The sequence below is a fragment of the Leucopleurus acutus genome (genome assembly GCF_964270905.1).
Source record: "Leucopleurus acutus genome assembly, chromosome: 5".
NCBI lineage: Eukaryota > Metazoa > Chordata > Mammalia > Artiodactyla > Delphinidae > Leucopleurus > Leucopleurus acutus.
In genome coordinates, this window is record NC_139147.1 from 70,491,738 (window position 1) to 70,519,451 (window position 27,714).

At 49.7% G+C, this 27,714-nt stretch overlaps 1 protein-coding gene across 2 annotated transcripts in view; it reads right to left on the minus strand.

The window, feature by feature from the left end:
• The window catches only part of ITGB5 (integrin subunit beta 5), a 112,447-nt gene extending 85,515 nt beyond the window's left edge, over positions 1–26,932 (minus strand). For both annotated transcript variants that reach the window (XM_082839597.1, XM_082839596.1), the window contains exons 1-3: positions 26,499–26,932; positions 17,013–17,098; positions 6,478–6,682 (exon numbers count right to left, since the gene is read on the minus strand). In XM_082839597.1, the coding sequence (XP_082695723.1) occupies positions 6,478–6,682; positions 17,013–17,098; positions 26,499–26,568 (361 nt within the window). In that variant the 5' untranslated portion in view covers positions 26,569–26,932. The remainder of the gene's footprint in view (positions 1–6,477; positions 6,683–17,012; positions 17,099–26,498) is intronic.
• Between the last annotated feature and the right edge of the window lie 782 nt (positions 26,933–27,714).

The window sequence follows — 27,714 nt, forward strand, 5'->3', positions numbered from 1 at the left end:
TGCGCCTAGAGCCCGTGCTCCGCAACAAAGAGAAGCCACCACAATGAGAAGCCCACACACCGCAATGAAGAGTAGCCCCTGCTTGCTGCAACTAGAGAAAGCCCACGTGCAGCAACAAAGACCCAACGCAGCCAAAAATAAATAAACAAATTTATTTAAAAAAAAAAAAAAAGATCCCCTTACAGGCTCGTCTCCTCCTGTGGCTGCAGCCCTCCTGTCTGGAACCATCCCCCATAACCCCCGCCTCAGGACAAGCAGCAGGATCAGAGAAATAGGATAAAGCAAACCCCAAAGAAAACCTGATCAGGGACTTCCCCGGTGGGCCAGTAGTAAAGAAACCGCCTCACAATGCAGGGGACGGGAGTTCGATCCCTGGTTGGGGGAACTAAGATCCCACATGCTGCGGGGCAATAAGCCCATGCGCCACAACTACTGAGCTCGCGGGCCTCAGTTAGAGAGCCCGTGTGCCACAGACTACAGAGCCCAAGCCCTCTGGAGTCCACGTGCCACAACTAGAGAGAAGCCCACACACAACGAAGAGCCTGCGCACTGCAACGAAAGATCCCGCATGCCTCAAAGGAGATCCCACATGCTCCAGCTAAGACCCGACATAGCCAAATAAATAAATATTTAAAAAAAAGAAGAAGAGAAAAGCTGATCACCTCACATCTGTGAGGAGGAAGCTTCTCCTGCAAGCAGCCCCTCCCACGTCCTGCTGGTTTTTCCTGCTTCCAACGCACCTAGCCCCAGCTGTATTTCACAAAGAATTCCTGCCACTGCTGGGTTCCTAAGTGTAGATTCTCCCACCATAATCAATAGCAACAGCATTCCCTCTGAAATGTATTTTTAAAGGTTTCTTCTGTCTTCCCTTCAATAAAAAGTGAAAAGTGAGCTTTTTCCTTAGGAACATATACCAGATGACAAACATTACCAGAAAATGAAAGTAGAGAATTCTAGCAACAACTTTTGGGGTTTTTAAGATTGATTTTTGTTCAAATATTAAGACAAAGTAGTGTCTCAACAAATAAATACTCCTGCTATCCCCAATATAAGTAGTTTTTTGATTCCCTAGAATTATACTTCTGTGCTAGAAATTGAAAGAAACATTAAAATCACCTATGTTAAAAATGGACTACAGGGCTTCCCTGGTGGCGCAGTGGTTGAGAGTCCGCCTGCCGATGCAGGGGAGACGGGTTCGTGCCCCAGTCCGGGAAGATCCCACATGCCGCGGAGCGGCTGGACCCATGAGCCATGGCCGCTGAGCCTGCGCGTCCGGAGCCTGTGCTCCGCAACGGGAGAGGCCACAACAGTGAGAGGCCCGCGTACCGCAAAGAAAAAAAAAAAAAGGACTACAGCTGAGCAGGGAATTAGGGGCCTAGTGCACAACTTATAAGACTTATCATCCAGCTCTCTGTTCACTACAGCAGAAGGCAATTAGTACCCGGAATTAAATCCAGACCCAGAAGCAAAGAACTACCTCACTGGCCGCCCTGCTGTACCAAACACCACTCCCCACCTCAGAATTCTGACACTTGACAGATGGCACCATCAGGAGAGTTACTGGCCTTCACAGTGTCTGACCCCAAGCAATTAGGGCTTGGCACTTCTAGTTTCCTTGAAAATAATCTTATCTTAGTTCAGGCTGCTATAACAAGTACCATGGACTAAGTAGCTTACAAACAACAGAAATTTATTTCTCACAGTTATAAAGGCTGTAAGTCCGAGATCAGGCCAGCGTGGTCAGGTTCTGGCGAGAGCCCTCTTCTGGGTTTCACACTACAGACTTCTTGCCGAAGGGGGGAAGCACCCTCCAGGGTCTTGAGGGTTTTTGGGTTTTGTTTTGATAGCACTAATCCCATTCATGAGGGCTCCACCCCATGACCTCTCAAAGGCCCCCCTTCATTTCCTAATACCATCACATTGGGAGTCAGCTAGAATTTCAACATATTCAGTCTATAGCAAAGCACTATCCATCCATCATCAAGTCTTTTGAAGTGCGCATTGTCAGTCTGGGTAGCAGAAGCAACACCTAAGTCAGGTACTTGCCATCTCCAACCAGAACGTAGGAGAGGGGAGAAAAGCAGCATAGATGAGGGCTGGCAGGAAGCCCATATCAAAAGCAACCAATCACCTGCAGTTTAGTCAACAGTATGATACCCAGGTCAATTTCCTGGCTTTGATTACAAACTCTGGTTATCATTGGGAAAAGCTGAGAAGGGTACACAAGAACTCTCTATAATTTTTGCAACTTCTTGCAACTCTAAAATTACTTCAAAATAAAACATTAAAAAAAAAGTTTAAGCTACCAATCAGAGGTCACTTTTTAACAGGCTAAGGGACTGAGGCAAATAAAGGCTTAAGTAAACCTTTTCTAACTGCTCCACCTCTAGCTTTTTACCATTTCAATATGCTTTAAAGTTTACGTCCTTTCGTAAGGATTTTATACCCTTTGTTAAGGTTTTTTTAAGACTGTTATCCTGACATACAGTTTCCAGGACTGGAAACAAAATGGAAAACATGATCTTGTGTTTATACAAAATCTTGCTTAAAGTTTGGCAGTTCCTGAAAAAGTTAAACATAGAATTACCATATGATCCAGCAATTCCACTCCTAGCTATATAATCAAGATTATTGAAAACATATGTCCACACAAAAACGTGTACATAAGTGTTCACTGCAGCATTAGTCATAATTGTCCCAAAGTGGAAACAGCCCAAATACCCATCCACTAAAACGTGGTGTATCTATAAATATACAATGGAACATTATTTGGCCATAAAAAGGAATGAAGTCCTGATACATGCTACAACATCAATGAATCTTAAAAACATTTTGCTTAAGTGAAAGAAGCCAGACATAAGAGACAACATATTATATGATTTAAATGAAATGTCCAGAGTTAGCAAAACCTCCGAGATAGAAAATAGATTAGTGGATGTCAGGGGCCGAATATGGCGTGGAGGCAGAGGATAGGAGTGACTATTAACGGGTACAGGGTTTCTTTTCGAGGTGATGAAAATGTTCTGGAATTAGATAGTGGTGATGCTATAACCACCTTGCAAGTACACTACAAACCACTGAATTGTATACTTCAAAATGGTGAATTTGACAGTATGTGAATTACATCTCAACTTAAAAAAAAACAAAGCAAAACAAAAAATTCTGCTTAAAGTAGAGGAAAACTTTTCTTTCTTTTTTTTCCAGGCTTATCCCGGAACAATTAACTTTGCCTTGGTGAAGTACCTCACATATTGTGCTGAAGCTTGTCCTTGACTAGTCTGGCATGAGGCTAGTAAAGTGCTACACTTCATTCAACAAATACCTATTATGAGGTACTGGGGAGCAGGGCAAAGGAGGAGCCAGGAAAGTGTTCCTAAAAATACACAATGGAAAAACCAATCGTTACGTACCTGAATGCCTTCCTGAGTCACGGGGGTGTTGCCCTGAAGTAAGTACCCGCTTGGTAAACTGAAAATGTTGTTAATTGCAACAGGCCATTCTCCCCTTTCCCCAAATAAATATCTGCGGTTTGACTGTCCTTCTCTTTATAATTACTGAAATTTTCAAAATGTGAAGAGGTATCATGGGCTTCAAGCGTTTCTAGATTTGAGAAACATGTTCACAAGGTTCTAGACCTCTAGGAATTCAGATTATCATGTGATCTCCTCCTAAGTCTTCATCTCTACAGACTGAGACGCCCTCAGAGCTTGGGTGCGTCTCCACAGGGCAGCCAGCCCCTCCTTCACCTTGACGGCCACAGCAAAGGGCTCTCCATCACCGTACCTTCCGTAGGACCAGAGCTGCACACAGCACTCGCATCATGGTTTTGTATAAACACAGGATCATGTTTCCCATTTATTTCCAATACTGGAAACTGAATCACAATGCTTAGCGAGAGATGTGACTATACCAAATAAGACTGATTTCTTTCCTTAATCGAGTATACGTTGAACTTCACGCGTAAATAAGCATTGTGCATAAACTTCCTGAGAACTTTGAGAACTCTGCCCAAGGAGGGTGCCCTCAATCGAGTCACTTCTTTGGGGGCTGTTTTAAAAGCCAGTTGATAAGTCAAAGCAAACAGTCTCTCTGCCTCAGAGCCACACCTGAATTCTGATTTTGTAAACTGGAATTGAAACTGTGACATCTCTGATTCTGTGTTGACCTCCAACTCTTCCCTAAATTAAGTCTACCCTAAAGAATAAGGATTTGCCACCATGAAGAATGTTTCTTGGAGAGAGCACCACAGGCTCAGAGCAATTCTAGATGAGCAGTTCCAAAAGTAAAAACCTCCCTCGCTGATGACCCTCAAACTATGACTCTTCTGGACGTGTTAATTTTGGTCCTTGTTTCCAAAAATTAAGTGAAAACAGTATACAATAATAAATACATTGTTAGTATATGAAAAATATGAACACATATACAAAGACAGAAGATCTAGTAAGAATGAAAAATAGCGTTAAAGTGAAGGACTTTAACAATTTTCTTGAAGTGACTGTTACGCCATTAGGTTAAAAAGGAAAACACACCCTTGATGTTAGTTGTAACCATTCTTATCATACACTGTGTTCTGATATATTAATAGTCTACAACAACGCCTATGTCCCCTTCTAGGTCAGAGCCCTTGACCCTGAGCCTGACTCCACGTAGGGAGAGGCATTCATCTTCCCCCCGGAGGATACCATCGGACATTGGCTCACAGAAAGCTTCCTCTTCTCTACCCACTCACACAGCTTTGTAAGGGCTCCCTTCTCTCTCTCAACTTGGAATCTCACTAAACAAAAGGCGAAGTGTCCCTTCCAGTGAGATGACTTGTGAAAACAGTTACTTCAGCTAATCCCAGCACTGATCCCTGGGCCATCCAGCAGTTCATGCTGCTCTACGCCACTTACACCCTTCTTCCGTTTCTTATTTCCAAGACAATTCAATAAGCAAAATACAACAGTTCTCAAATACACAGCGACTCAGAGTTCTTTCTAACAACAACAAGAAGAACAGGCAACACTAAGAGCTTAAGACGTGCAGGGCTGTGCTAGACCCATTTCTGAGACATGAGAATCTCTACCCAAATCTAGACGTGGCTGACTCCGAAATCTGCATCTTTGAAAACAATAATTAAAAGCTCTTCAAGTGCATGTATACAAAAAGTCTCATTTAAGCCTCTGAAAAGGGCTGTGAGGAATGAAGGTGACAGAGACCCTGAGATGCTAAGGAGCAGAGCAGCTTGCCCAGGACCCCTGAGCTACGAACAGAGCCAGAACCAGCACCTAGGACGGCCAGCTAGATCCCTCATCTTTCCACTGACCCAGCCGCCCTGACGTCTAAACAAACCACCTGGAAATAGTTATTGCCGGTGGTTTCCTAGACAATGACAAAGAAGAAAAGGCTAAAAATCAACGGGATTTGGGAAAAAAGCTGCCTTCTGTCAACAATGTGACACCTTCTCATTTGGCCACATTCACCTCCTCCCTTGACATCGCAAGGGACCTAATATGTAGAATACAAAACGACACAAGTGGTGAGCTAGAAACCACCATGAGCTGTGCGACCACAAAGACTCAATATTGAGTCAGGTTCGCTGCTCTGACCGGGAGCCCTTGAGCACACAGCTCCTCAGGTGTAAAGTTACATCAGCTACCTTCGGGTAGGTCAAGTAACAGGCACAGAGTAGGTGTGCAAAAACTGCCAGTTCCCTTACACCACAATCAATTCCAGGGCTGGCAGAGGCTCCAGGGTCACGAAAAAAAAAAAAAATCTCTACTCTGCAAGTTCGTCCCTTCAGAATGTCACTGATTCAAATGGAATTTGCTGACAGGAAAAAACACTTTCTCCTGGCAGTACTACGTTCCCCGAGAAACTTGCATTAACTAGGGAGTAAACATACCAGCATCCTCCCACGAAAAACAAGAACATTATTCACAGTAGTCAAAAGGTGGAAACAATCCAAGAGCCCGTCGATGGGTGAACGGATAAACAAAATGTGTCTATACGTACAATGGAGGATTATTCAGCTTGAAAAGGAAGGAAATTCTGGCACGTGCTACGTCATGGATGAGACGGACAAATATATGTGAGTCCACTTCTATGAGGTACCTGGAGTAATCAGACTCACAGCGACAGAAAGCGGAAGGGCGGTTGCCGGGGGCTGGTGGGGGAGGGAGGGAGGGGTTAGTGTCTAATTGGTACAGAGTTTCAGTTTGGGATGACAAAAAAGTTCTGGAAATGGAGAGTGGTGATGGTTAGACAACACTGTGAGTATACTTAACGCCACTGAACTACACACTTAGAAATGGTTAAAATGGTAAATTGTACGTTACATATATTTCACAAGTTTTTAAAATAGCAAAGATACTCTGATCATCCCCAAAGGCCCTGGACTCTGCTTCCTGGGGTCTGGGCCACACCTCACCACTGCCCCCTCCCTGGCCCGGCTCATCTTTCCACCATCTTGAACAGGTCCACCCCAAGGGCACTCACCGGGCCGCAGGTTCACCGTGACCTCCTGCGGCGTCATCTGGATGACGTCTGACCCCGCGGGGCTGGAGCCCTTGCTGCTGAGAGGCAGGCTCCGAAGGACCTGGGTGCTGCTGACCGGACTCTCAAACTCGCTGCCACAGCCGTTCCTGACCAGGTTTGCCTTGAAGTCGCACCGGGAGGTGACCGACCGCAGGCTGCCGAAGTCCTGGAGGTGTGGAAACAGGGGAAGAGGGCGGGAGGCGGTCAGAGCAGCTCCAGGACACCTCAGGCTGTAGACTCATCACCACCCTGCGACCTGAGACCCTCTACATTCCATTTCCTAAAAGCGGACAAAACAAAAACTCCGCCAAGTGCCTCACCAAGCATCATGAGGATTAAGTGAGGTGTCAGATGTGAAAGCATTTTGCAAGGTGTAAACACGCACAGTAAAAATGTTTGGTCTCGTTATTTTAATGGTCAAAACGCTCCTTTAAAAAATGTGCCTGTCTACACGATAAGCAGGAGAAAATAACTGATATGGTCAAAAGTTGCATAACTAAACACTTTTGAAAGATACCATATAAGTGGCCAAGTAGTCATCACTCAGACAATCAAGAGTTAACGTCTGAGCTGTTCCCTCATCTAGCATATGCAGGCACAACCATTCTGGAGAGCAAGGCGGTACCTTTTGAGCCCTTGGTCCCCTCCTAGGAATTTATCACCAGAAAATTATCAAAAGGAAAGCAAAACTCTCTAAGATATATACTGCATGTTCCTCAGAATAGCACAATCATGAACTTGAGCCAAAATCCCTAAACCAGAAGGAAAACATGGTTCATCGCCTCAATAGATGGTACAGCCATCACAAACAGTTATGCAGAAGACTAAGCAGAAATTTCAAAACATTAAGGAAAAAAATCAGAAAATAGAGTGGTATCTGCATCAGGATGCCAAAGAAAAATTAAAAATTAAGATAGTTGAGGTGCTAGGGGAGAGGGAATAAAATGATCTTTTTCTTTTTCTCTTTACTGTTGTTTAAACAATAAAGCCACATTGATAAGAAAAATCTTTCTTTTCTTCAGTTGGATTTAGGAGAAGGCTGTGCATCAGGATGACCCACCCTGGTTTGGGGCACTAGGAGTTTGGGCCATTTACTTTAAAATGAAATTATATACTTTGTTATAAAGTAGGATACCTGTAAGCAGTGATTGTTTTCCAGTAAGGGGGTTTTCAATGGCAAAGCAAACCCATTCACTGCTGGATGTAGAGAAGAAGATCCCCTCTTCCAGCTGGTTGCACTGGAGTAATGGCTGGAGGAGTTAGATGCTCTCTCTTCCTCCCGCCACTGTAAACACTTTGCCAAAGCACCTCAGATGAGTCAAGAGTCCGCTGACCGCAGAGGGACTCCCCTCCCCCCTTCATCATGGTCTAGGATGCCCCAAGACCAGTCAGTGCCCACTGGGGCCTTTGCAAGGTTCAAGACCAAGAAGTCAAGAAGACTCTGCAGTATTTTTAAGTAAAACCAGATGTGTTGTTCTGGGCCTCTGTGATTTTGGTTTTTCGTTTGCTTATATCTGAATTTTTTTTTTTTTAATTTTGTCTATTGAACTCTTGACATGACGGGAGATCTTGCATGTCAACAACCTCGGGACTGCACTGTAAATATAAATGGCTCCACAGACACTTGTGGAACAGGGTGAGAACAATGAGTATTGTAGAAATTACAAGATTCCAAAGCTGAGGTTTCTAAACTGGGTTCCGAACAGTCTAGCTTGGCTCTGAGGAAGCAGTAAAAACCTCCCAGGAATAGCGGAAAGGAGAGGTAACTTCCTGAGGGCCTTACAGGTATGAGACTGCTGTCTTGAGCTGTGTGAAGCACAGGGTGAATTAGCTGTCCAGAGCTGAAAGGGCTTAGGGGTTCGCCTGCTCAGAGCGTACGTGGCTAGAGAATTTCTGAACTTCCTGCCAGCATGCTGGCCTTGCTGCCAGCTCCCCCAATTCCACGGAGCTGGCTGTCCTCCACCCAGTTCTGATTGCCAAAGTGCACCTGTCTCCACCAGACCAGTGCACATCCCCTCCCCCGCCCCACCAGGCTGGCGAGGAAAGCATCTTCAGTCTCCCGGGGGCGATGGAAACCCCTAACGGCCCTCCCCTTGGTCTGAAGCAGCCTGCATTCCGGAATAGACTAGGTCACAGAGCCAATCTGTTTCACCCTAAGCAGAAGGCAGCTACATGATTCCTCACCACAGCCTCAGCCATTCACGTCATCAAAATCATTCCCTAGGGCTTCCCTGGTGGCGCAGTGGTTGAGAGTCCACTTGCCGATGCAGGGGACACGGGTTTGTGCCCCGCTCCGGGAGGATCCCACATGCTGCGGAGCGGCTGGGCCCGTGAGCCATGGCCGCTGAGCCCGGGCGTCCGGAGCCTGTGCTCCGCAAGGGGAGAGGCCACAACAGTGAGAGGCCCGCGTAACACACACACACACACAAAAATCATTCCCTAATGCCTGGACACCTTCACCAGCAATGAACTTCGTCCAAGCTTCCCAGTCAATATGCTCCAAGGCCGTTTTTGATAGGCAGTACCAGTCCCTGAGGCAGGACTTGTACAGGGCCACCTGCTGCTCAGGGAAGATGTACCTGCTGGGCTCCTCAGGAGACTTGAAGTCCAGGACGTGCTTCCCAAACCTGAAGAACTGAGAGGCAGCCACAGAGTGCCAATTACAACCTTGTTTGTGTAGCTGGCTTTCCTGATTGTGCTCTGGGGCTTCTTTATCCTCTAGGATGTTAGGAGCAAAGCCCACTTCATGCCCCTCATTGGTAACAGCTTTCCCTTCATTCTCCTTAGTAACATTCTTCAAGGTGGTGGCAACCCTCCACTCCAATGCACGTGGCTTCCGTGAAGTTTGCTGCACCAGCAGGAAAGACCGTGAACTCCTGTCACCCAGCTGCCAGCGTGAGAACCACCACTGAGAACATTCAAACTGCCAGTTGCAGGGTGACTTCAGAAGTGCCTACCACTCAGCAATGTGACAGTACGGGGGGCCCACTTCTCAGCAGCTCCAGCGGCACAGGCAGCAAGGGACAGCCTACTATGGCACTCATACCAAACTCAGACTTGGCCTCAGGGCCATCCATTTCTATCAGGTTTGCCAACCTTCTCCTGTTTCACAGAGTTCAGTTGCTTGCTACCTGGGGAAGCCCCAGTGGTTTCACTGATGTGCTTGAGAACCTTTGAGACGCCTTTATTTATTGAGTCCTGTCACTGTCCCAGGTCTTTAGGGCCTCAAAGACACTGGCTGAGGCACCTCTGGGCATGGAAGTCTGGAGAACCTTCTGAGAGTAAGGCAGCTACCTCGATATCAATCAAGGATGCCCACAACAGTTGAAGGTCTCTCCGGCATGCAGTCTGAAAATAGCCATGACTGACTTCTAGCATAGGCTCTTGCTGCCCAAGAAAGGGACGGAGAACACTGCAGACCCCGCAGGGAGTGGTAACCCCACCAGCCCAAGGGCTTTCCCTCTATTCCCCTCCTCTAGCTCCTCTCCAGATATTTTAATTTTGAATAAGGATGGATGCATATTTAAAGAAAGGAACCAAAACCACAAAGACCAGGGACATATATTGTGACAGTTATGACCTTCCAGGTTCACACATGGTATAAATAAAGACAAGGCCTGGATACCACCATTTCCAAGCTTCGAATTCTGTGAATGCAGAGGCCCCAAAGTATAAACCCTTGGAGGAAAGGAAGACTCGTGATTAAGAAAATCCTCCTCTCGTGAGCGACACCCTGAAGTCTGATGTGCTAAGAGCCCTCAGATCCCAGAGACCTGACACCTGACCCTCTGCCAGGTGTCAGAACACAGCAAGTTCCAGGGGGAAGGGACCTCGGATGCATCATCTGGTGCCAGCCCCTCCCTTCTACAGAGGAGGAATCAGAAGCCCACACGCCTAAGTTCATGCGTATGTTCTCCTGAGAAGTGTAAGTGCCTCCGGCCTCAGCTTTCTGGAAGTAAGCTCAGTGTTCTTCTCAGCCAAGGTCACGGCTGAATTCCAGAGCGGGAAACGGACTCTGGGCCCTCAAACTCCATCCCTCTGAATTTAGTATTTCCCTGCTGCCTCAGGTGTTGAGCTCTTCCTGCCACCTATCAAACTTGGAGGGTAAATAGCCACTTGATGCAGAAAAACAGGTATGAGTCTTCATCTCAACACGGAAAAATGGAAACTACTTTCAGGACGGGCTCTCATGGGGCAGCTCAAATGCTCACAGGTGCTTACGGCTCCGTGCCAGAAGAGGTTTCAGTTCGTGAAGGAAGCATCTGTCCGGGGTCTCCAGAAACACCGTCACGAATCCTCCAAAGGGCTCACGAGGGAAGGGTAACTACGTGACAGGCAAGTTACCAAGAGAAGCAACAGAATGCACGCTGGAACTTGAAATACCTTGCAGGACTTTTAGTCACTAAGCGGTAATAATACAAGAAAGAAAAGGGAGGCGTTCCAAATGTAGATGGCTTTTACTTTTGTTCCGACACTGGCGCTGGCTCGGAGTTGTTACCACCTGGCCCTCTCTGCTCCCTCCATCGCCTATTACACAGAGGATATAATGAGGTCTACTGTTCACTGTACACTGAACTCCCCTACGTTTTGTTAATCAAAAACGTCCCTCCTGCGCCCACGGCCACCGTGGCCAGGGCACTCGGCTTGTCCGCCTGTGCCACTCGGGTCATCACATCCTCTGGGCGCCTCGCTGCCTGCTGCGGAAACAAACAGCAGGGTGGAGGAGTTGAGAAACTGCAGGCCTGGGGGAAGAGGAACCCAAGCAGGAAAGGGGGCAGACTGCCGGATCCTGGGATGAGGGGGAAGAAGTCGCAAACTGGTGAACAGGCAGAGAGCCGGGCAGAGGCACGGAGCCAGCTGCTCTCTGGGCTTCGGCCCTGGCTCGATGGAGCCCTTGTGGATTAGGGGGCGGGGGAGGGAAGCAGAAGGTTAAGGGATGACAGACTGAACTCTGTGCACCGTCAACACACCCCCACGTGGCCTGCCTGCCTGGGGGAGGGGGAAATCCCTGTCAGCTTCCGCTCAGCTCCCTTAATGCACTGGACAAATGTTCACGAAGCACCTGCAAGAGGCCGAGATGCTTCTTTCAGGACCGCAAAGAGATGCTCTCCATAGATCTGTATTTTATCGTGAGCTGGGGCGGACGCTTATGTTTTTCATTCCTTCCCAGCTCAAAGGAGACTACAGGTCATGCGCCCTCCCTCTCCTTTCCCCACCACGGTAATCTCCCAGGAGGCCCAGGCGGCCGGTCTTGCTTCCCAGCCTCTACTCTGTCTCCTTCTTCACATTCCCACCTCCAGTCCTACTGACCCCTTCATTCCTTCTCTCCACGTCCACCTCCAAGGCAAAGACCCTTCCCCGCGGCCCAGGTTCTCCATCTCCTCCCACGTCTGCCCCTACATCCACCATCCAAGCGCCCCAGGTCTCCCTGTTCTTGTCCCGCGGGATTCCACGGGGTGGCCATGCCTGCCCGCTCCTTCTCCCTCTGGTTTCACAGCAGCCTGGACCGCTCACAGCAACATGGCCTCAGGTTGGCTCACGTTCACACCTCAAGAGCCTCCCTCACCCCCAACCCTGAGTGCCATCGCCCTGTCTGCCTCTGCCTCCACCGGGCCTCCCACAACCCTTCTTTCCGTGCAGGGCCGGGGGGACCACACGCCAGTCCTTCAGCCCCGCCCACTTCTCCCCAAACCTTGTCCTCTGTCCAGCACGCTGGCCTCCCTGCCCCTGGCACAGGCTGCTGGTCCACAAAGCCCCTTCCCCCTTCCTCCCCAGCACACAGCTAGATTAAGTCTCCCAGCTCCTACTGCACTTAGGCTGAGGGATGTAACTGGTTTCAGGTGAGAAAACGTGAGTGGAAATAACATAGGCTGTCCCGAGGCCTTGCCGTAAAAGCATTCACACGCATTCTTCCCCGCACACGGCTCTTCAGAGCTAGCTGGGTTGTGAGACTTACTCTCTTAGAGCAGAGACAAATGTCTACTTTTAAAACATGAAGGACAAAATAGACAATAAGCTGCCAGAGTTTGCTATATGTTTTACGCCGTGCAGTACAAACAGCACAGGGAGTGTTCAAGCTGGCCGAGAACAGCCCAGGGCTGTGATGAAGGACAGGAGACGGGCTGAGCTGTGTGGTAAAGACCAGCAGCATACCCTCCACTTCCTCGTCTAGGGTAAGGGAGAGTCTGGCAACTCTGGTCTTGAAGCCAGAGGGTAAGGTCTAAAGCAAAGGTGCCGGGACTTCCCTGGTGGCACAGTGGTTAAGAATCCACCTGCCAAAGCAAGGGACACGGTTCGAGCCCTGATCCGGGAAGATTCCACATGCCGCGGAGCAACTCAGCCCGTGCGCCATTACTGAGCCCATGCGCCGCAACTACTGAAGCCCGTGCACTCTAGGGCCCGTGTGCTGCAACTACTGAGCCCGCGTGCTGCAACTACTGAAGCCCACACACCTAGAGCCCGTGCTCCGCAACAAGAGAAGCCACCGCAATGAGAAGCCCACGCACCACAACGAAGAGTAGCCCCCGCTCACCGCAACTAGAGAAAGCCTGCACGCAGCAACGAAGATCCAACACAGCCAAAAATAAATAAAATTTTTTTAAATATCCCCAAACACATTAAAAAATAAATAAAGCAGCGGTCCCCAGACTTTTTGGCACCAGGGACCGGTTTCGTGGAAGACAACTTTTCCATGGGGGGGCGGGATGGCTCAGGCAGTAATGCGAGCGATGGGGAGCGGCTGATGAAGCTTCGCTCGCTGGCCCGCCGCTCACCTCCTGCTGTGCGGCCAGGTTCCTAACAGGCCACAGACCAGTACCGGTCCGTGGCCCAGGGCTTGGGGACCCCTTGTCTAAAGCCACCAGGGAAAATTAAGCCACAGTTAGAAAAGGAAGACAGGAGAGCCAGGTTAACGGGGCCATACAGCAGACCCAGGCAGACAGAACCAGCATGAAGTGTGGAGACGGGGCGGGGGGGGGGGGGGGCGGCGGTGAGGGCACTGGCTGACTCAAACGCCACACCTGTGGGAGAATACAGGGACGAGAGGGGGGACTGGGGAGAGGAGATGGAATTAGGCTCCAAGCAGTGTTAAATGCAGAGCAAGACGTCCCCACCTCCACCCCAAATAAATAAGGAAGCCATTGTGGGATCTGGAGCAGCGGGCTCCTGATGGAATTGTTCGGGGTTAATCTGTGGCGGCATGCAGCCACAGGGTGGCTAGCGGCGGATCAGCATCCACGGGAACACACTAGTTAGGGACCTGGCCCTCCACTCGGCACCAGCCCTCCAGCGCACACAGGTCATGTGTTCTTGGCGGAAACCTCACTTCTGTGCTCATGTCCCAGGATTCACTGTTAAGGCACTCGGCCACACTTATCCTGTCTTGCTAAGAGGCAGGGGTTGATCAAAACTATTCCTGAATGCCCCAAACCCAGCTCTCTGAAACACACTCAGGCCATGGGGAAAGTTCACCTCCCAAGAGGATGGGAAGCCGCGTTCCCAGGCAGGCAGCACAGGAGGTTCTTCAGCCAAGATTGAGGCTATAAGCACAGAGCGAACCCAGGTGTGGGGCCAGGACAATGATATGCTCCGCGAGATAACATCAGTCACTACCAGGATTGGGACGTCAGACTTGGGAAGTACTAGCACAGGAACGGAAGAGACCTAAAGTAGACAATGCAGCCCGGCTTCCTAATCGCACTGCCCACATTCCACTAGAAGATATCCGTAGATGACAAGGTTCAGGAGGCTTGGTTACTTAGAGGTCCCAGCCACAAGCCCTCTCATGAACTGATCTCATTTTGTACTCCCAAAATGCTGGAGGGTGAGAACTGTCATCTTCATTTTACATACCAAGAAAGTGACAATAGGGCTTCCCTGGTGGCACAGTGGTTGAGAGTCCGCCTGCCGATGCAGGGGACACGGGTTCGTGCCCTGGTCCGGGAGGATCCCACATGCCGCGGAGCGGCTGGGCCCGTGAGCCATGGCCGCTGAGCCTGCGCGTCTGGAGCCTGTGCTCCGCAACAGGAGAGGCCACAGCAGTGAGAGGCCCGGGTACCGCAAAAAAAAAAAAAAAAAAAAATTTAAGAAAAAAAAAGACAGTGACAATAAATCATGGTAAAACTGAGATTCAAACTTTCGTTTTCTAACTCCATGTCTTTTTAGCAGGCTTCTTTTACCAAATATGAATTCCTGCCAGATTCTTGGCCAGATCTGAAGATGAATAAGACAAAGATTCTCAAGGAGATGATGATTTAATTGGAAGCAGGCATGAAAACAAATGCACAGAATAAGAGGCTATAAGTGCGACAGAAGGAGGACGGACTACAGGGGAGACAAAGAGGTGGTCATGGCCTGTACGTGCAGACACGTAATAAACAGCCACTCAGTGAAATCCTTCCATCAATCTTACTGAGCAACTACTATGTGCCAGGCACCAGTCAGGGTGTGGGGGATCCAGCAGTGAAGAAACCAGATAAAACCACTGCCATAACATTCTGGTGGAGGGAGCTTACATTTTAATTTCAGATGGATGGATGGATGGATGGATGGATGGATGGATGGATGGATGGATGGATGGACGGATGGATGGTTGGACAGATGGATGGATAGATGGTTGGGTGGACAGACAGATGTGTCTGGGGGAAAACCATGGAAGTCTTCATGGAGTAGATGGGTCCTGAACTAACTTTTTCTTTTTTTCTAATTTTTGGCTGTGTTGGGTCTTCATTGCTGTCCGCAGGTTTTCTCTAGTTGCAGTGAGCAGGGGCTACTCTTCATGGAGTGAGAAGCACAGGCTTCTCAGTGCGGTGGCTTCCCTTGTTGTGGAGCACGGGCTCTAGGCACGTGGGCTTCAGTCGTTGTGGCGCACGGGTTCAGTAGTTGTGGCGCACGGGTTCAGTAGTTGTGGCGCACGGGCTTGGTTGCTCCATGGCACGTGGGATCTTCCTGGACCAGGGCTTGAATCCGTGTCCCCTGCATTGGCAGGCGGATTCTTAACCACTGCGCCACCAGGGAAGCCCTTGAACTAACTCTTGAAAACTGAAGACAAGGTGTTGGTCAGGGAAAGGAGGGGAAAGCCGGGAAGGCCCTGCAGGAGAAGCAGCAGCACAGGGAAAACCATGAGGGTGTTCATCAGTCAGGACTCTCTGGGGACCTTCGAGTCATTCCCTGGGGCTAAAGTCTTGGGGGCAAGCAAGGGATGAAGGTGGGGAGGCAGGCAGGGGCTACAGAACTTGGATTTGTCATGCAGGTCATAAGGAACCAGTGAAAGGTTTTAAAGAAAGTTGATAACAAAGACTACAATTAAGCACAAATACGAGGGGTTCATATGTGGGGAAGAGTCCTCTCTCAAAGTAGCTTGTTTAGTAATCTTACTCTCTACTAGAAAAAATTCTAGAAGAGTCACATGGAAGAGGCAGTGTAGCCTAGAAGAGAGAGCCTGGGCTCGGAAGTCCAGGAAGCCAGACTGAAACCCTAGCTTTGGAAAATGGTGTGGCCTTGAAACAGTCACTTCCCCGCTCTGAGACTGAGATTTCCATCAGTAAAACGGGTGTATTGCCACCCACCCGACAGAGCTGTCGTGCGGATTAGACATACGATATACGAAGTGTGTGGCATCTAGTAGGGGGTCCCCACACGATTGTTTTTAGCCATCAGAGGCTAAAGGAGTCCCTAGACTTCTGGAGTTGCATCATGGCGATGAGGTCTGGCCTCCCAGGAGCCATCCTTGGTCCTCCTGACAGGCACGCACACTGAACTGCAGAGGCTGAGGCAGCCCAAATGGCAAATCTTGGGTTCTTTTAAGAATAACTTTAATGGTGTACTAGTGCAGAGAGGGTTTGTGCTCCATGGTTCTAACAAGTTTAGAAAAGTGACCCAGAAATTTCCCCCAAGACAGGAGGGTTAGAAATTGAATATTTCCTGATGAGGCCACCAAGCACTGGTATTTGTATTGCTTTACGATAGCAATATGCCTATCACCACCCCAAACCTACATCCCTTCCTGTAGGGTTTGAAGAAACATCAGCCATTGTTTTCAAATAAAATCATTTCACAGAGGCCAGTTTATATTATTCATCCTCAGATAAGCCACTCCACAATGACTGGCGTCCACCAACAGGCCACCCACCCAGGCATGTTTTAAATTGTTATGCAACGGACTCACTTCACAAGCTCAGGTCTTTTACCAAATTGCAGAAAACTATACAAGAGTCATAACTGGTTCCCCCACAAAAGGGAAGGAAGACCTTGCTTCCCCCAAACAGGATTAAAACATTCAACACTACCTAGAGACCCAACTTATAAAAATGTAGCTTTTCTTTTCGTCATCGCCATGGGAGAAAGAGGAAGAGGCAGTTCGCAGAATCTGCACACTTTCTGCACAGTCAACTTGTGGGCTGTGGTGCAGCCCACGCCCTCCCCCACCCCTCCCCCACCCCCTCCCCCACCCCTCCCCCACCCCCTCACAGCACTCCTCCCCTCCCCCTCCCACATACCTCTTTGGAGCACCAGGCACATTTTGGGTGGATTAGCAGACATTCTTCACAAGAGGTGGCACTTCCACTAGTGCATATGTTGAGACCTTCAAAGAAAGATAAAGATGCACCAATTAGTTTCTGGCCGTAACCTCTATTAATGAGGCTTTTGAATGGGGCGGGAGGAGGAGTCACTTCCTTTTTTTTTTACCAGGGGACCTCCGCGAGGCTGAGGAGTGCAAGGCCCCTGTGCTAACTGCAGGTGAAGGCTCACTGGCCAAAGCTAAAGACTGACAGTTTTTGAAGCACCCACCACGTGCACACTTGTGTTTGCAACTCCCATTCCTTCTGCTGCACCCACTTAGTTCCCACCGCCTTCTCCAGTAACACAGCAGGTCCTGCCTCATTGAGGGGGAACAAGGCCCCTTTACACTTAGTCCAGCCAAAATGAGAAAAATAGTACAAAAAGGAAAGAAAAAAAAAACCGATCGATCTTCTTCAGGCATAAGAAAATCCTAAATCAGGTACTGTCACACCAAATCCACAGTGTACCAAAAGAAGCCAGCACAGCCCTTAAAGAAGAATACATCCCAGGGCTTCCCTGGTGGCGCAGTGGTTGAGAGTCCGCCTGCCGATGCAGGGGACGCAGGTTCGTGCCCCGGTCCGGGAGGATCCCACATGCCGCGGAGAGGCTTGGCCCGTGAGCCATGGCCGCTGAGCCTGTGCGTCCGGAGCCTGTGCTCCGCAACGGGAGAGGCCACAACAGTGAGGGGCCCACGTACCGCAAAAAAAAGAAAAAAAAAAAAAGAATACATCCCAGGAATACAATGTCAGCTTAAGATATGGGAAATCCATTAATTCAATATATCTACTAGTAGGTCAAGTAAGAAAAAAACATACCACCTCAGAAGGTGATAAAAAGGCATTTGATCAAATTCAAAATCCATCCCTGATTTTTAAATAAAATCAGAAACTAAGATTAGAAGGAAACTTCTTTATTGCTATAAAAGTCACTTATTTCAAGCCCAGGCCAGTACCTCCTCCACCCCCGTCCCTGTGCCGTTCATATGGGGAGGGGCCTCCCGAGGCAGGCTCCACTGTGGTACTGAGGTTAAAGCCCTTGTCCCCTCTCCTCGCCCACCTCCCTACCTCACTCTACCCCCCCTCCAGCTCCCACCCCCAACAGCAAAGACATTCTTGGTGAAACTTAGCATCCAGTTCTTTTTCTTCCTTTCTGAAACATCCCCGACAGATTTCTTTTGACCAAGAGCAGAACTGGTTGGTTTTTCTCTGAACAGAAATAACTTTATTTGGTCCTCACAGCACTAACAGACCCACTGGTCTCTTCTGGTTACTGCCTAGGGGCACAGCAGATAAATAGAAAAAAGAAAAACCCAGGGCCACCAGCCCCAGAAAGAAGGGCTCAGACCATAAAGGGGAAAAAAAAAGTCAATGAGATTAACGAGAGAGTGGAGGAGAAAACACCGGGAGGCGGAGACTATTCCCTAGCTCCACAAAACAACATAACAATATTGGTTGTAAGACATCTTAAAACTGTAACATTTCCCTAATTTGCTCATTTTAACTCTCTGCTTCTTCTTTGTCACTAGCAGTGAAAATCCTCAGAAAGTGGGTGACGCAGGAAGCTGCACTGTGTCACCCCACACTAGAGGGAACAAATACCATTTGGGATAAGAATGGCAGCTGGGATGGAACCTGAGGTGCTAGGAGGAAAGGCAGGGCAGCTTTGGGAGCCCAAAGAGGGCGAGAATGATGGTTTTCCCCAGCCAGAGACCCCAACCTGAACCCTCCCCACCAGCCATCGCCCTGTTGGGGCCCCTGCCTCATACCCCTGGAGCTGGGGGACCACAATCTCACTGCCAGGCCTACAGCAGGACCTCCTGGGTGCAGTACTGGACTCAGAACACATTTTCCAGAAGAAACAAGCTGGGACCAACCACCGTGCACGCCTCATTTCAGGAGATAGAGTCCTTTCCAGGTCCCAAACACTCACCAAGAAGGTCTCAGACTCCAGCCCACGGGGAAGTTGGGCTTGCCTGCCTCCTGTCCGCCTTGACAACCTCCTTTCTCATTTTAAAGTGAATCCACTCACTTGGAGACGTTCAGATAGGCACTTTGTAAAACACCTTTTAAATAATGCCATTTGCAGCAACATGGATGGTCCTAGAGATTGTCATACTGAGTAAAGTCAGTCAGACAGAGAAAGACAAATATATGATATCGCCTATATGTGGAATCTAAAAAAAGGCTACAAATGAACTTATCTACAAAACAGAAATAGAGTTACAGATGTAGAAAATACACTTATAGTTACTGAGGGATAAGGGGGGAGGGGAGGGATAATAAATAAATAAAATAAAACAAAATATAATAAAATAAAAAAGCCTTTTAAAAAAGAGAATGATGGCAGGAAAAGTTTCAAAATGCCAGTTCAATGTTCTGGTCTAATCTCCTTACCTGAATCACTTTGCTGTAGAGCAGAAATAAACACAACATTGTAAATCAACTATACTTCAATTAAAAAAAAAAATATTCCCCAGAATACTTAGCTTGAAGTATTGACATTAAATAAATAGATGTGAATAACTGAAAAAAAAAAAAATCTCCTTACGTGTCAGAAACCACTACCTGAGGGGGTGAAAAAAATCAAAACTAGAATGAAAGTGACTTTTCTTCTGCTCTCCTCAACCTTATCAAATACACACTCAGGCCCTTGTGGCATGTCATTTGCTTTGATGTATAAAATCATTTCTATAAAAATAATGGAATTGCAGAACCCTGGAGCTAGAAATGCTTTAGCATGAGCTCGTCAAGTCACCTCATTTTACAGTTGAAAACATGAGAAAACAAGAGTGACTTGAAAGAAGGAGCCCAGTCTACAAGTAAGAGGTCAGAAGGGGGCACTGGGGCTTCCCTGGTGGCACAGTGGTTGAAAGTCCGCCTGCCAATGCAGGGGACATAGGTTCGTGCCCTGGTCCGGGAAGATCCCACATGCTGCGAAGCGGCCCGTCCAGAGCCTGTGCTCTGCAGTGGGAGAGGCCACAACAGTGAGAGGCCCGCATACCACAAAAAAAAATAACAGAAGGGGCACTGGTCGGCAAGTGCCCACGTAGGGTACCTGCCTGGGGATCCCTGCACCATCCCAGACGCAGGCCATGTGACCAGTGAGCTCCAGGGTCCTCTGGAGGAGAGAAGTCCAACAGGCCCTCAGTCAGAAAGGAATTTGAGATTGGATGTCTCATTTATGTCTCTGCCCTAATCAACATAAATTCACAAACACCACTTTCTAAATAGCAGGGCCTCATCACTGAGCTCTGGGACCTTGGGTCGGGGGTCTCAGGTTCACAGCATTAAGGGCTCCTCCGTTCTGACCCATATCAGACTGGGCTCTGGTCTTCTGCTTTGTCAGCCCGAAAGACCTTGGACGTAATCCTGAAGAGGCTCCAGGGATGTGACAGGCATCTGGTATGAAAACATACTGAACAACTATAAAATATTTGTCATCCTTAATTGTTTCTGCTACTCTTACATATTCACATGCAATATAGTAAAGTAGTTTCCCTGCACTCAAAATGATTCCTCTAAAATCGCATTGCTATAATTTGTAGTAACTGTAAATAGAAAGTAACCTTTTACAATCGTATAAAAATTATAAATTTATTTTAAATATAAAAATAAAATTAGGTGGCTGTTGGGACAAATTAAAATTCAAGAAACCCTGTTCTAAGCATGTCCCAAACGCCAAGCACTGGACTAGGGGATGCTAGAGATACAGAGATGAATGACCCAGGCCTTGCTCCCCAGGAGCTCACAGTCTGCCAGGGACCAGGTAGCAGCCAGGAACTCAGGGAACCAGAAGCATAGACTGTGTGCTGATATGAGCCACGGTGCCAGCCTTACTCCCTCTGGCATCTCTCCTCTTTCCACCTATTAATATTTCAGTAAGCTTAGATTTGGCTGGATGAGTCACTTGGCACCAATAGCATTTTGAAAGGAAGGAAGCAATGAAAAAAACGTTAAAACAGCTGCAGTTCACAAATGTCAGAGTGTTGTGTCTAGGTCATGGTAATAGATGCTAGCAGCCCAGACAGTGGCCACAACTTTTCTTGGTTACTGTTTGCACAGTGACCATTCCAGCTCAATGTCAACTGCCTGCAGCCCTTAATGTCTCTGAAGCCAGGGGTTTACTGCAAACCATCATCTGAAAACACTGTCTCCTTCCCAAACTCATTGACTCATCCTTGCCTGTCATCAGTCATATCCAGGCAGCTGCCATGTCCGGCCGATTCTTCCTTCAAGATGCGTGAAATGTTTCTCCTAATCCATCCCTTCCTGCCTGCACCCTCCTCCAGCTAGGTGAGAGAAACACAATCCCGAATTACATTTTACTCATTGTTTTCAAGACAACAGAAAATAAAAACATTTCATCATTCTTGTTCGGTGGGGGGGGGGAAGTGGTAAGGCACTGGAGTGCCTCTTCCCATGCCCTGAACCACAATCCCCACATGTGACAAAGTCTTTCCAGTGCTGATTCTAGCAATTAAAGAGTCATCAGTCTAAAGATGTTACCATGAAGTGTAAATACGCCCTAGGAAGGATCTGTCTTGTTTATATCTTTACTGCCTTTCTGAACAGCAGACATCTGCAAAAACACGCGACAACGTTGGCTTTACAGATATGACTTGTTTTTTTAAAACACCAATTCAAATACTAGAATACTACGTGGCTTTAAAAAAGAATGTGCATGCTCCCTATTCCCTGCACATTGATATGAAGCTCACTCGGATATACTTATCGCTAAGCTAACAGAAAAGGCAAGGTACAGAACAGTGTGTTTAGTGCTGCCTTTCAATAAAACTGGGGGAGGGAGATCTGTAATAAATGTACAGAAAACACTATGGATCCATAAGAAACTGACAGGGATGGTCTGAGCAGGGAAGGGGGTGGGGGCAATGTCCCAGACTAACGGGCAACAAGCATGGAAAAGAGATCTCTCACCCTACACTTGTTATGCTTTTAAAAAGTATATGAATATATTACCTATTCAAAAATTTATTTTTAAAAAGACAACTGGGGACTTCCCTGGTGGCACAGTGGTTAAGAATCTGCCTTCCAATGCAGGGGATGTGGATTCGATCCCTGGTCAGGGAGCTAGATCCCACATGCCGCAACTAAGGAGCCCCGGATTTTCGTTAATTATAACATATTGATGTGGTTCATTCATTGTAACAAATATGCCAGATGAATGCAAGATGTAAATATAATAGGCAAAACCGGAAGTGGGGCATACGGGAGCTCTCTATACTACCTTCTCAAGTTTTCTGTAACTAAAATTGTTTTACATGTTTAGGAAGTTGAGGGTTTTAAGGTCATTGAAACCATGGTAGGAGTGGCCGGGCGGGGAGGACTCAACTGAGTACCAATCATTGTGTCCGTATCAGGGACCTAAAGGTAAGTGAGATCCGGCAATTCACCACGTAGCAGATGAGGCAGCCCCCAGTCTCTCTACCAGACAGAATATGCTATGAGAGCAAGGGAAGGGGAGGCCAACTCTGCTCCATCTGAGGGATGCAGTCAAGGCTTCACAGAGGACGGGACATTTGGGCTGGAGTCATGGGCTGAGGAAAAGGCTTTCCTGGCACGAAAGATCCAAGTACTTGTTCTGTCACTTATTGGCTACAAGTCATTTAACCTTTCCTGGCCTCGGCATCTTCCTGCAAACAATTCCAGGGGTGGACTAAATGGCCTCTATCATAGATTCCAGCTCAAAAAATCTTGACACACTCAAATGAGTTCTCTCCCTCACAACAATGAATGTTTCCTCCTAATAAGTTACATGCATAGTCCCTGACCTCAAAGCTAGTTGTAGGAGGAGGCAAGGAGGTGAGGACGGGACACTCCGCCTCCAACACACACACACAGTACCAAGGCTCGTGTTCATCCATTCATTCAACGAGTATGAGTCAGGCACTGTTCTAGGCACAGAGGGTACAGTGTCAAATAGAACGGACAAAGCACCCTGCCCTCACGGAGCTTATGTCCTGGTGAGGGGCACAATGCTCAGAAGATGGACGATACTCCAGATAAGGAAGTACATTAGATGGTGCTAAGTGCTAGGGAGAAAAATCAAGGAAGGCAAGGAGACAGGAAGAATGTGGGGCAGGAGGCTGCAGCTCCGGCTGAGCTGGAGACACTGAGAAAAGGCTGGGGGGTGTGGGGGGGTGTGGAGGCGGCCCGCCGTGCGGAGATCTGCAGGGAGAGCATTCCAGGCAGAGGGAAGGCCTGCAGCTGAGCTCGAAGACAAGGAGGCCCTCGGTGCTGGACTGAAGTGCATGAGGGGAAGTGGTGAGAGGCACGGGGGGGGGGGGGGGGGGGCAGGGGGCGTTCATGGAGAGCCTGGCAGGGCACTGGCAAGACTTCCGGAAGCCACTGGAGGGTTTGAAGCAGAGCGACACGATCTAACTTGAGTTTTAACAGGATCACTCTGAGCGAGAGTTGAGAATAACTCTACAAGAGACAAGCAACCATCTCTGAAAAACTCTGGGGGGCAGTGGGGTAGGGAACTAGCCTGGAGGTGGGGAGGGGCACTCTACAGCCCTGCTTCAAGCATCCGCCACAGGGGAGGTGTCAAGGCCTGTCTGGGAGCAAACTTTTCACCATGTGGCCCAGTAATCGAACCCTGCATTCAATAGAAGCAGCAGCCTCACCAACAAATGGGCACCTATAAGTAAAGTGTTCCTTTACATTTAGAAAGGCCGTTACTCCCATTCCAGCTAGAAAGAAAGAAAACACACCACAGCCCTCCGCCCCGACCAACTGAAAATACCTGTGAAGCGACCCCACCCCATTAACACAGCTGCACACCGCCACGTGAAAGGGGCACCATCGTTTAAGCACTGTGTAATCGTCCCACACGATGTTAAAACTTCTCAGAACGTCTCCATGAGCTCGCTGGAGGAGAAAAAGTAGTTACCAGGGTAGGCAGGCACAAAGGGCCTTCTGCCAACTACTTAGATATTTTAATTCTCCGTTGCCTCAGTAGCTAAATAAGCATGGAGAACAAGCAGGAGAGGAATACTAATTAGAGCTAATTAGGCCCTGCCCTCTTCTGCCTCAATCCCCTTTATTGAAAGTCCCCCTAATTCAAGGATGATGGCGCTAAAGTGTAAATACCTAGGGTAAACAGCAGCCGACACACCAAACCCCCTGTTTGCATTTCTGAACCTTTGCCTGGTTACCTGAGGAGGGCTGCAAACCCAAGGCCAAATTCCAACAGCCCCAGCATAGACCACGGAATCATGGGGGGAGGGAGTGCTGCCAAGAGGAGCGCAGTAAATAGGATAAAGGGCTCTCCTAGGATTTCCAGCATTCTAACGTGCAGGACATTCACCAGAAGAACATTTGATTTTTTTCCTTTTAATAAACAATGATAGCAAACATGACTCCAGTTCCGCAGCCCGATCAATGCCACACTCCTCCCTCCTTCTTAGCAAAGATCAAGGGCCTCACCCCAGAGAAACCCTTCCCTGGTTATGTGGGAAGGCCATATCTTCGGGTCCTGTCTGGAGGCCCTCGGCAAGGGGATAATAAGGAGAGCAGATAACCCTGGGATGGGGGCTGTCAGCCTGCCAGGGACTTGTTTGAAGTGAGCCCCCTTAAATTAGAAGTCTATTTCCTGCTGGATTAAACACACAGATGAAAGATGTATACAAACTTTGAAAAACAGAAATCACAACGCAAATGGAAAATAATGTATTGAAAGAATTATTTGCAACTGGAAGTATTTAAGGTTTTACTAGAATCAGAATGTCAAACTGTAAGGAAACTAAGAAGTCATCTCCTTCAGCAGTTCCCAAACTTTTGGATTTCACAGATTATTAGGATCATTATGATTTAAAAAGAAAACAAAAAGAGAAGGTAGAATGTATATAGGATTGCCAGATTTTTTCTTTTGCTCAAAATGAAAACCACTCTCTATTATCATTACAAATTATTAAAAAGTTTTCCCACCAAAAATAAAAAAGACATAATTTCAAATTAAAGGACAGTCCTTGGGAAGCAGGGGGCTGTTGGCAATGATATACTCCTGTGTGTGACACAAGATACATCCTTCTCTTTGCCTTTCCCTGGGGACCCATGAAAACATCAGCAATGGGCACTGGTTGCCAGTTGGGTGTTTGGAAACCGGTGATCTACCCCAACCTCTGGAGTGAAAAAAGAAACCTGCTACAGTAATAAGTTTGAATTAGGCCCTGAAGAAAGTTTTTGTTTGCCTAGACCTCTCCTCTCTCTCAGACAGAAACCTCCACTGCCTTCATGTAAATGAGACACGGCAGGGGACAGTCCTTCCCTCCCTCGCAGCCAGACATTTGCTTCACGAGAGCAATCGAGAATCTCGGGCTTGAAAGTGAATCGAGCACCCCAACACAATTATCTCCTACGGGAAAGGAGAAAGTTTGGAGCTTCCTGCGTTTGGGGGAGGGGGGATGGGATGGCGGTAGCTCATCTGCCTGGCAACCCCAGCGCCCAACAGAGCATCCCTCCGCTGTGGCCTCCCAACTGCCACATCCAGCCCCCTCCCAACTCCGAAAACTTAAAGCAGGTAACTGAGGGCTCCTCACGCAGCCGCCGACCCCGAGCAGTATCGCGCGAGTGCAACTGCACACCCCCTGCCCTCCGTTCCAGAATCAATCCTCCAGAATTAAGGGAGTGTGCTGCACGGGGTGTTTGTAAACTCCGGGATAAAGCCAGGCAGAAGGAATCAGATTGGGATGTTCCAGCTGGGGCTTGGTTCCCAGGTGGGGCTGTGGTTTGGGACGCGGGTCTCCCCTCGGGTATGCGAGGGCTTGGGGGAGGAAAGAGGGGGTTACATCTTTAAAGGAAAGCGGCTGGCCTAGGCGCGGTGAAACTCTAGGATTCGCTACGAGGGCCTGAACACCCGCGTTTCCAGGAGACTAGCCCTCGGGAGTAGTAGCCCTGGCCCCCACGCTTTGGCTCCAGCGAAGACTCCGGGTCACGCGCCTCCAGCTGCCCTTCGTCTCCCCGGGACCAGGGTACCGGTGGCATCACTCGGCGCCTCCCAGCAGCCCGCCGCCCCCGGCCGGCCACAAGGGCCGCTTTGTGCCGGGAGTGCAGAGCCCAGATCCCGACGCGGGGCTGGCGGCGGCCCTCCCCGCGCAATGGGCGCGGGCGCTCGCGGGCTGGGTCAGCAGACGGGCAGGGCTGTTTACTCAGGAAGGCTCCTCCTCGCCCGGGAGGGGACTGGAGGCCGACGACCGCCCTGCGGGGCTGCGGCGGGCCGCGCGCGGGGTGGCGCACGCAGTTCGGAAGCCCCCCACCGGGCCGTCCCCAGCGGCTCGCCACCTGGGAGTGCCCCGAGGATGCCTCCCACCTTCAGACAACGGCCCGGGGCCCTGCCCCTCCGAGACGCCAAGGGCGGCTCCGTGCGCCACAAAGTTTCTTTGCACCGCCAGCGGCACGGCTTACCTGGGAGCCGGGGCACGAGCGTGCAGAGCCCGAGGAGGCAGGCGTACAGGGGCGCGGGGGCCCGCGGCATGGTGGGGCGCCCGGCTCAGCTGCGGCGCGGGCGGCGGACTCCGCGGGGACGTGCGGCCGGGGCGCGGGGGCGGGGGGCCGGGGGCCGCGGCCTGGCGGGAGGCGGGGGCAGCTGCGCTGGCCCGCGCCCCGCCGCCACCATCCCTCCCGCAGCGCTTGCCGCCGAGTCCCGGGGCCGCCGCTGCGCCGGCTCCCCGGCCGGGACGCCCGGGGTGTCGCCGCTCGGGACGGTCCCGGCGGGCGGCTCTGTGCAGGGAGGACTCCGGCTCCTGGACGCACCACGGGCTGAGGCTCCCCCGCGCGCCGGTACACTGCGCCCGTCGCCTCCGCCCCTTCCCTTTTCTTCCTCCCTCCGGCCCGCGGGGCTCCACTTTCCTCCTCTCCTTACTCCTCCCCTTCTCTCCCCGTCCCGGCCCCCGCCCGGCTGCCACAAGGTCAGCTTACGGCGAGGCGGGGCGGGCCGAGCTCCGCCCCTCCCGGGGACCGGCCAGCACGGGAGGCCGAGGGCATCCAGGTGGAAGTTGCTTCCGGCGCACCTGGCGGCCCGGGCAGGGGTCGAAATCCTGGGGTAGCGTCTGGCCCGGCTTCCCTAGCAGCTACGGGAAGCGGGAGGGGCACGCTCCACGGGCGAGCCGAGATTATACTTGGGGTTGCTGGATTTAAGGAGAGAGAGCGGGTCCGGGGCGGGGAGCGGGGAATCGTGCCGTGGTAGTCTAGTCCTCTCGAAGCCGTGCTCGCCGGAGGGACGGAGGCACCGGCGAGTGTTACCGCGACGCGACGTGCTCTGTGGGGAAGTGAGGGCACGTGGGGCGTGGAGACACACACAAAACGCACTTTTCCCTCCCTCATTAAAGTTTTGCCCTTTACGCGGATTCGAGACTGGCCAATATGTCACTATTCTGCGTTTTTCTTATGTCGATACGCTGGCGGTTTCCGTGAAGCCGAACAAATAAACTGAAGAACAGATGCTCAGGTTTTCACCTTATCCTTTACACCTGAGCTGGTTCTAAAATTGACTGTAAGGGGAGGGGGTGGGGAGCTTCCTCTAACAGCACGTGCAAAGGACCAGGTGGGCTTGGGCTGGGCCACGATGAGTGGGTTAAGACTGGAATGGTTTATAGGCAGCAGCAGAAGAGGCAGCCTTCAT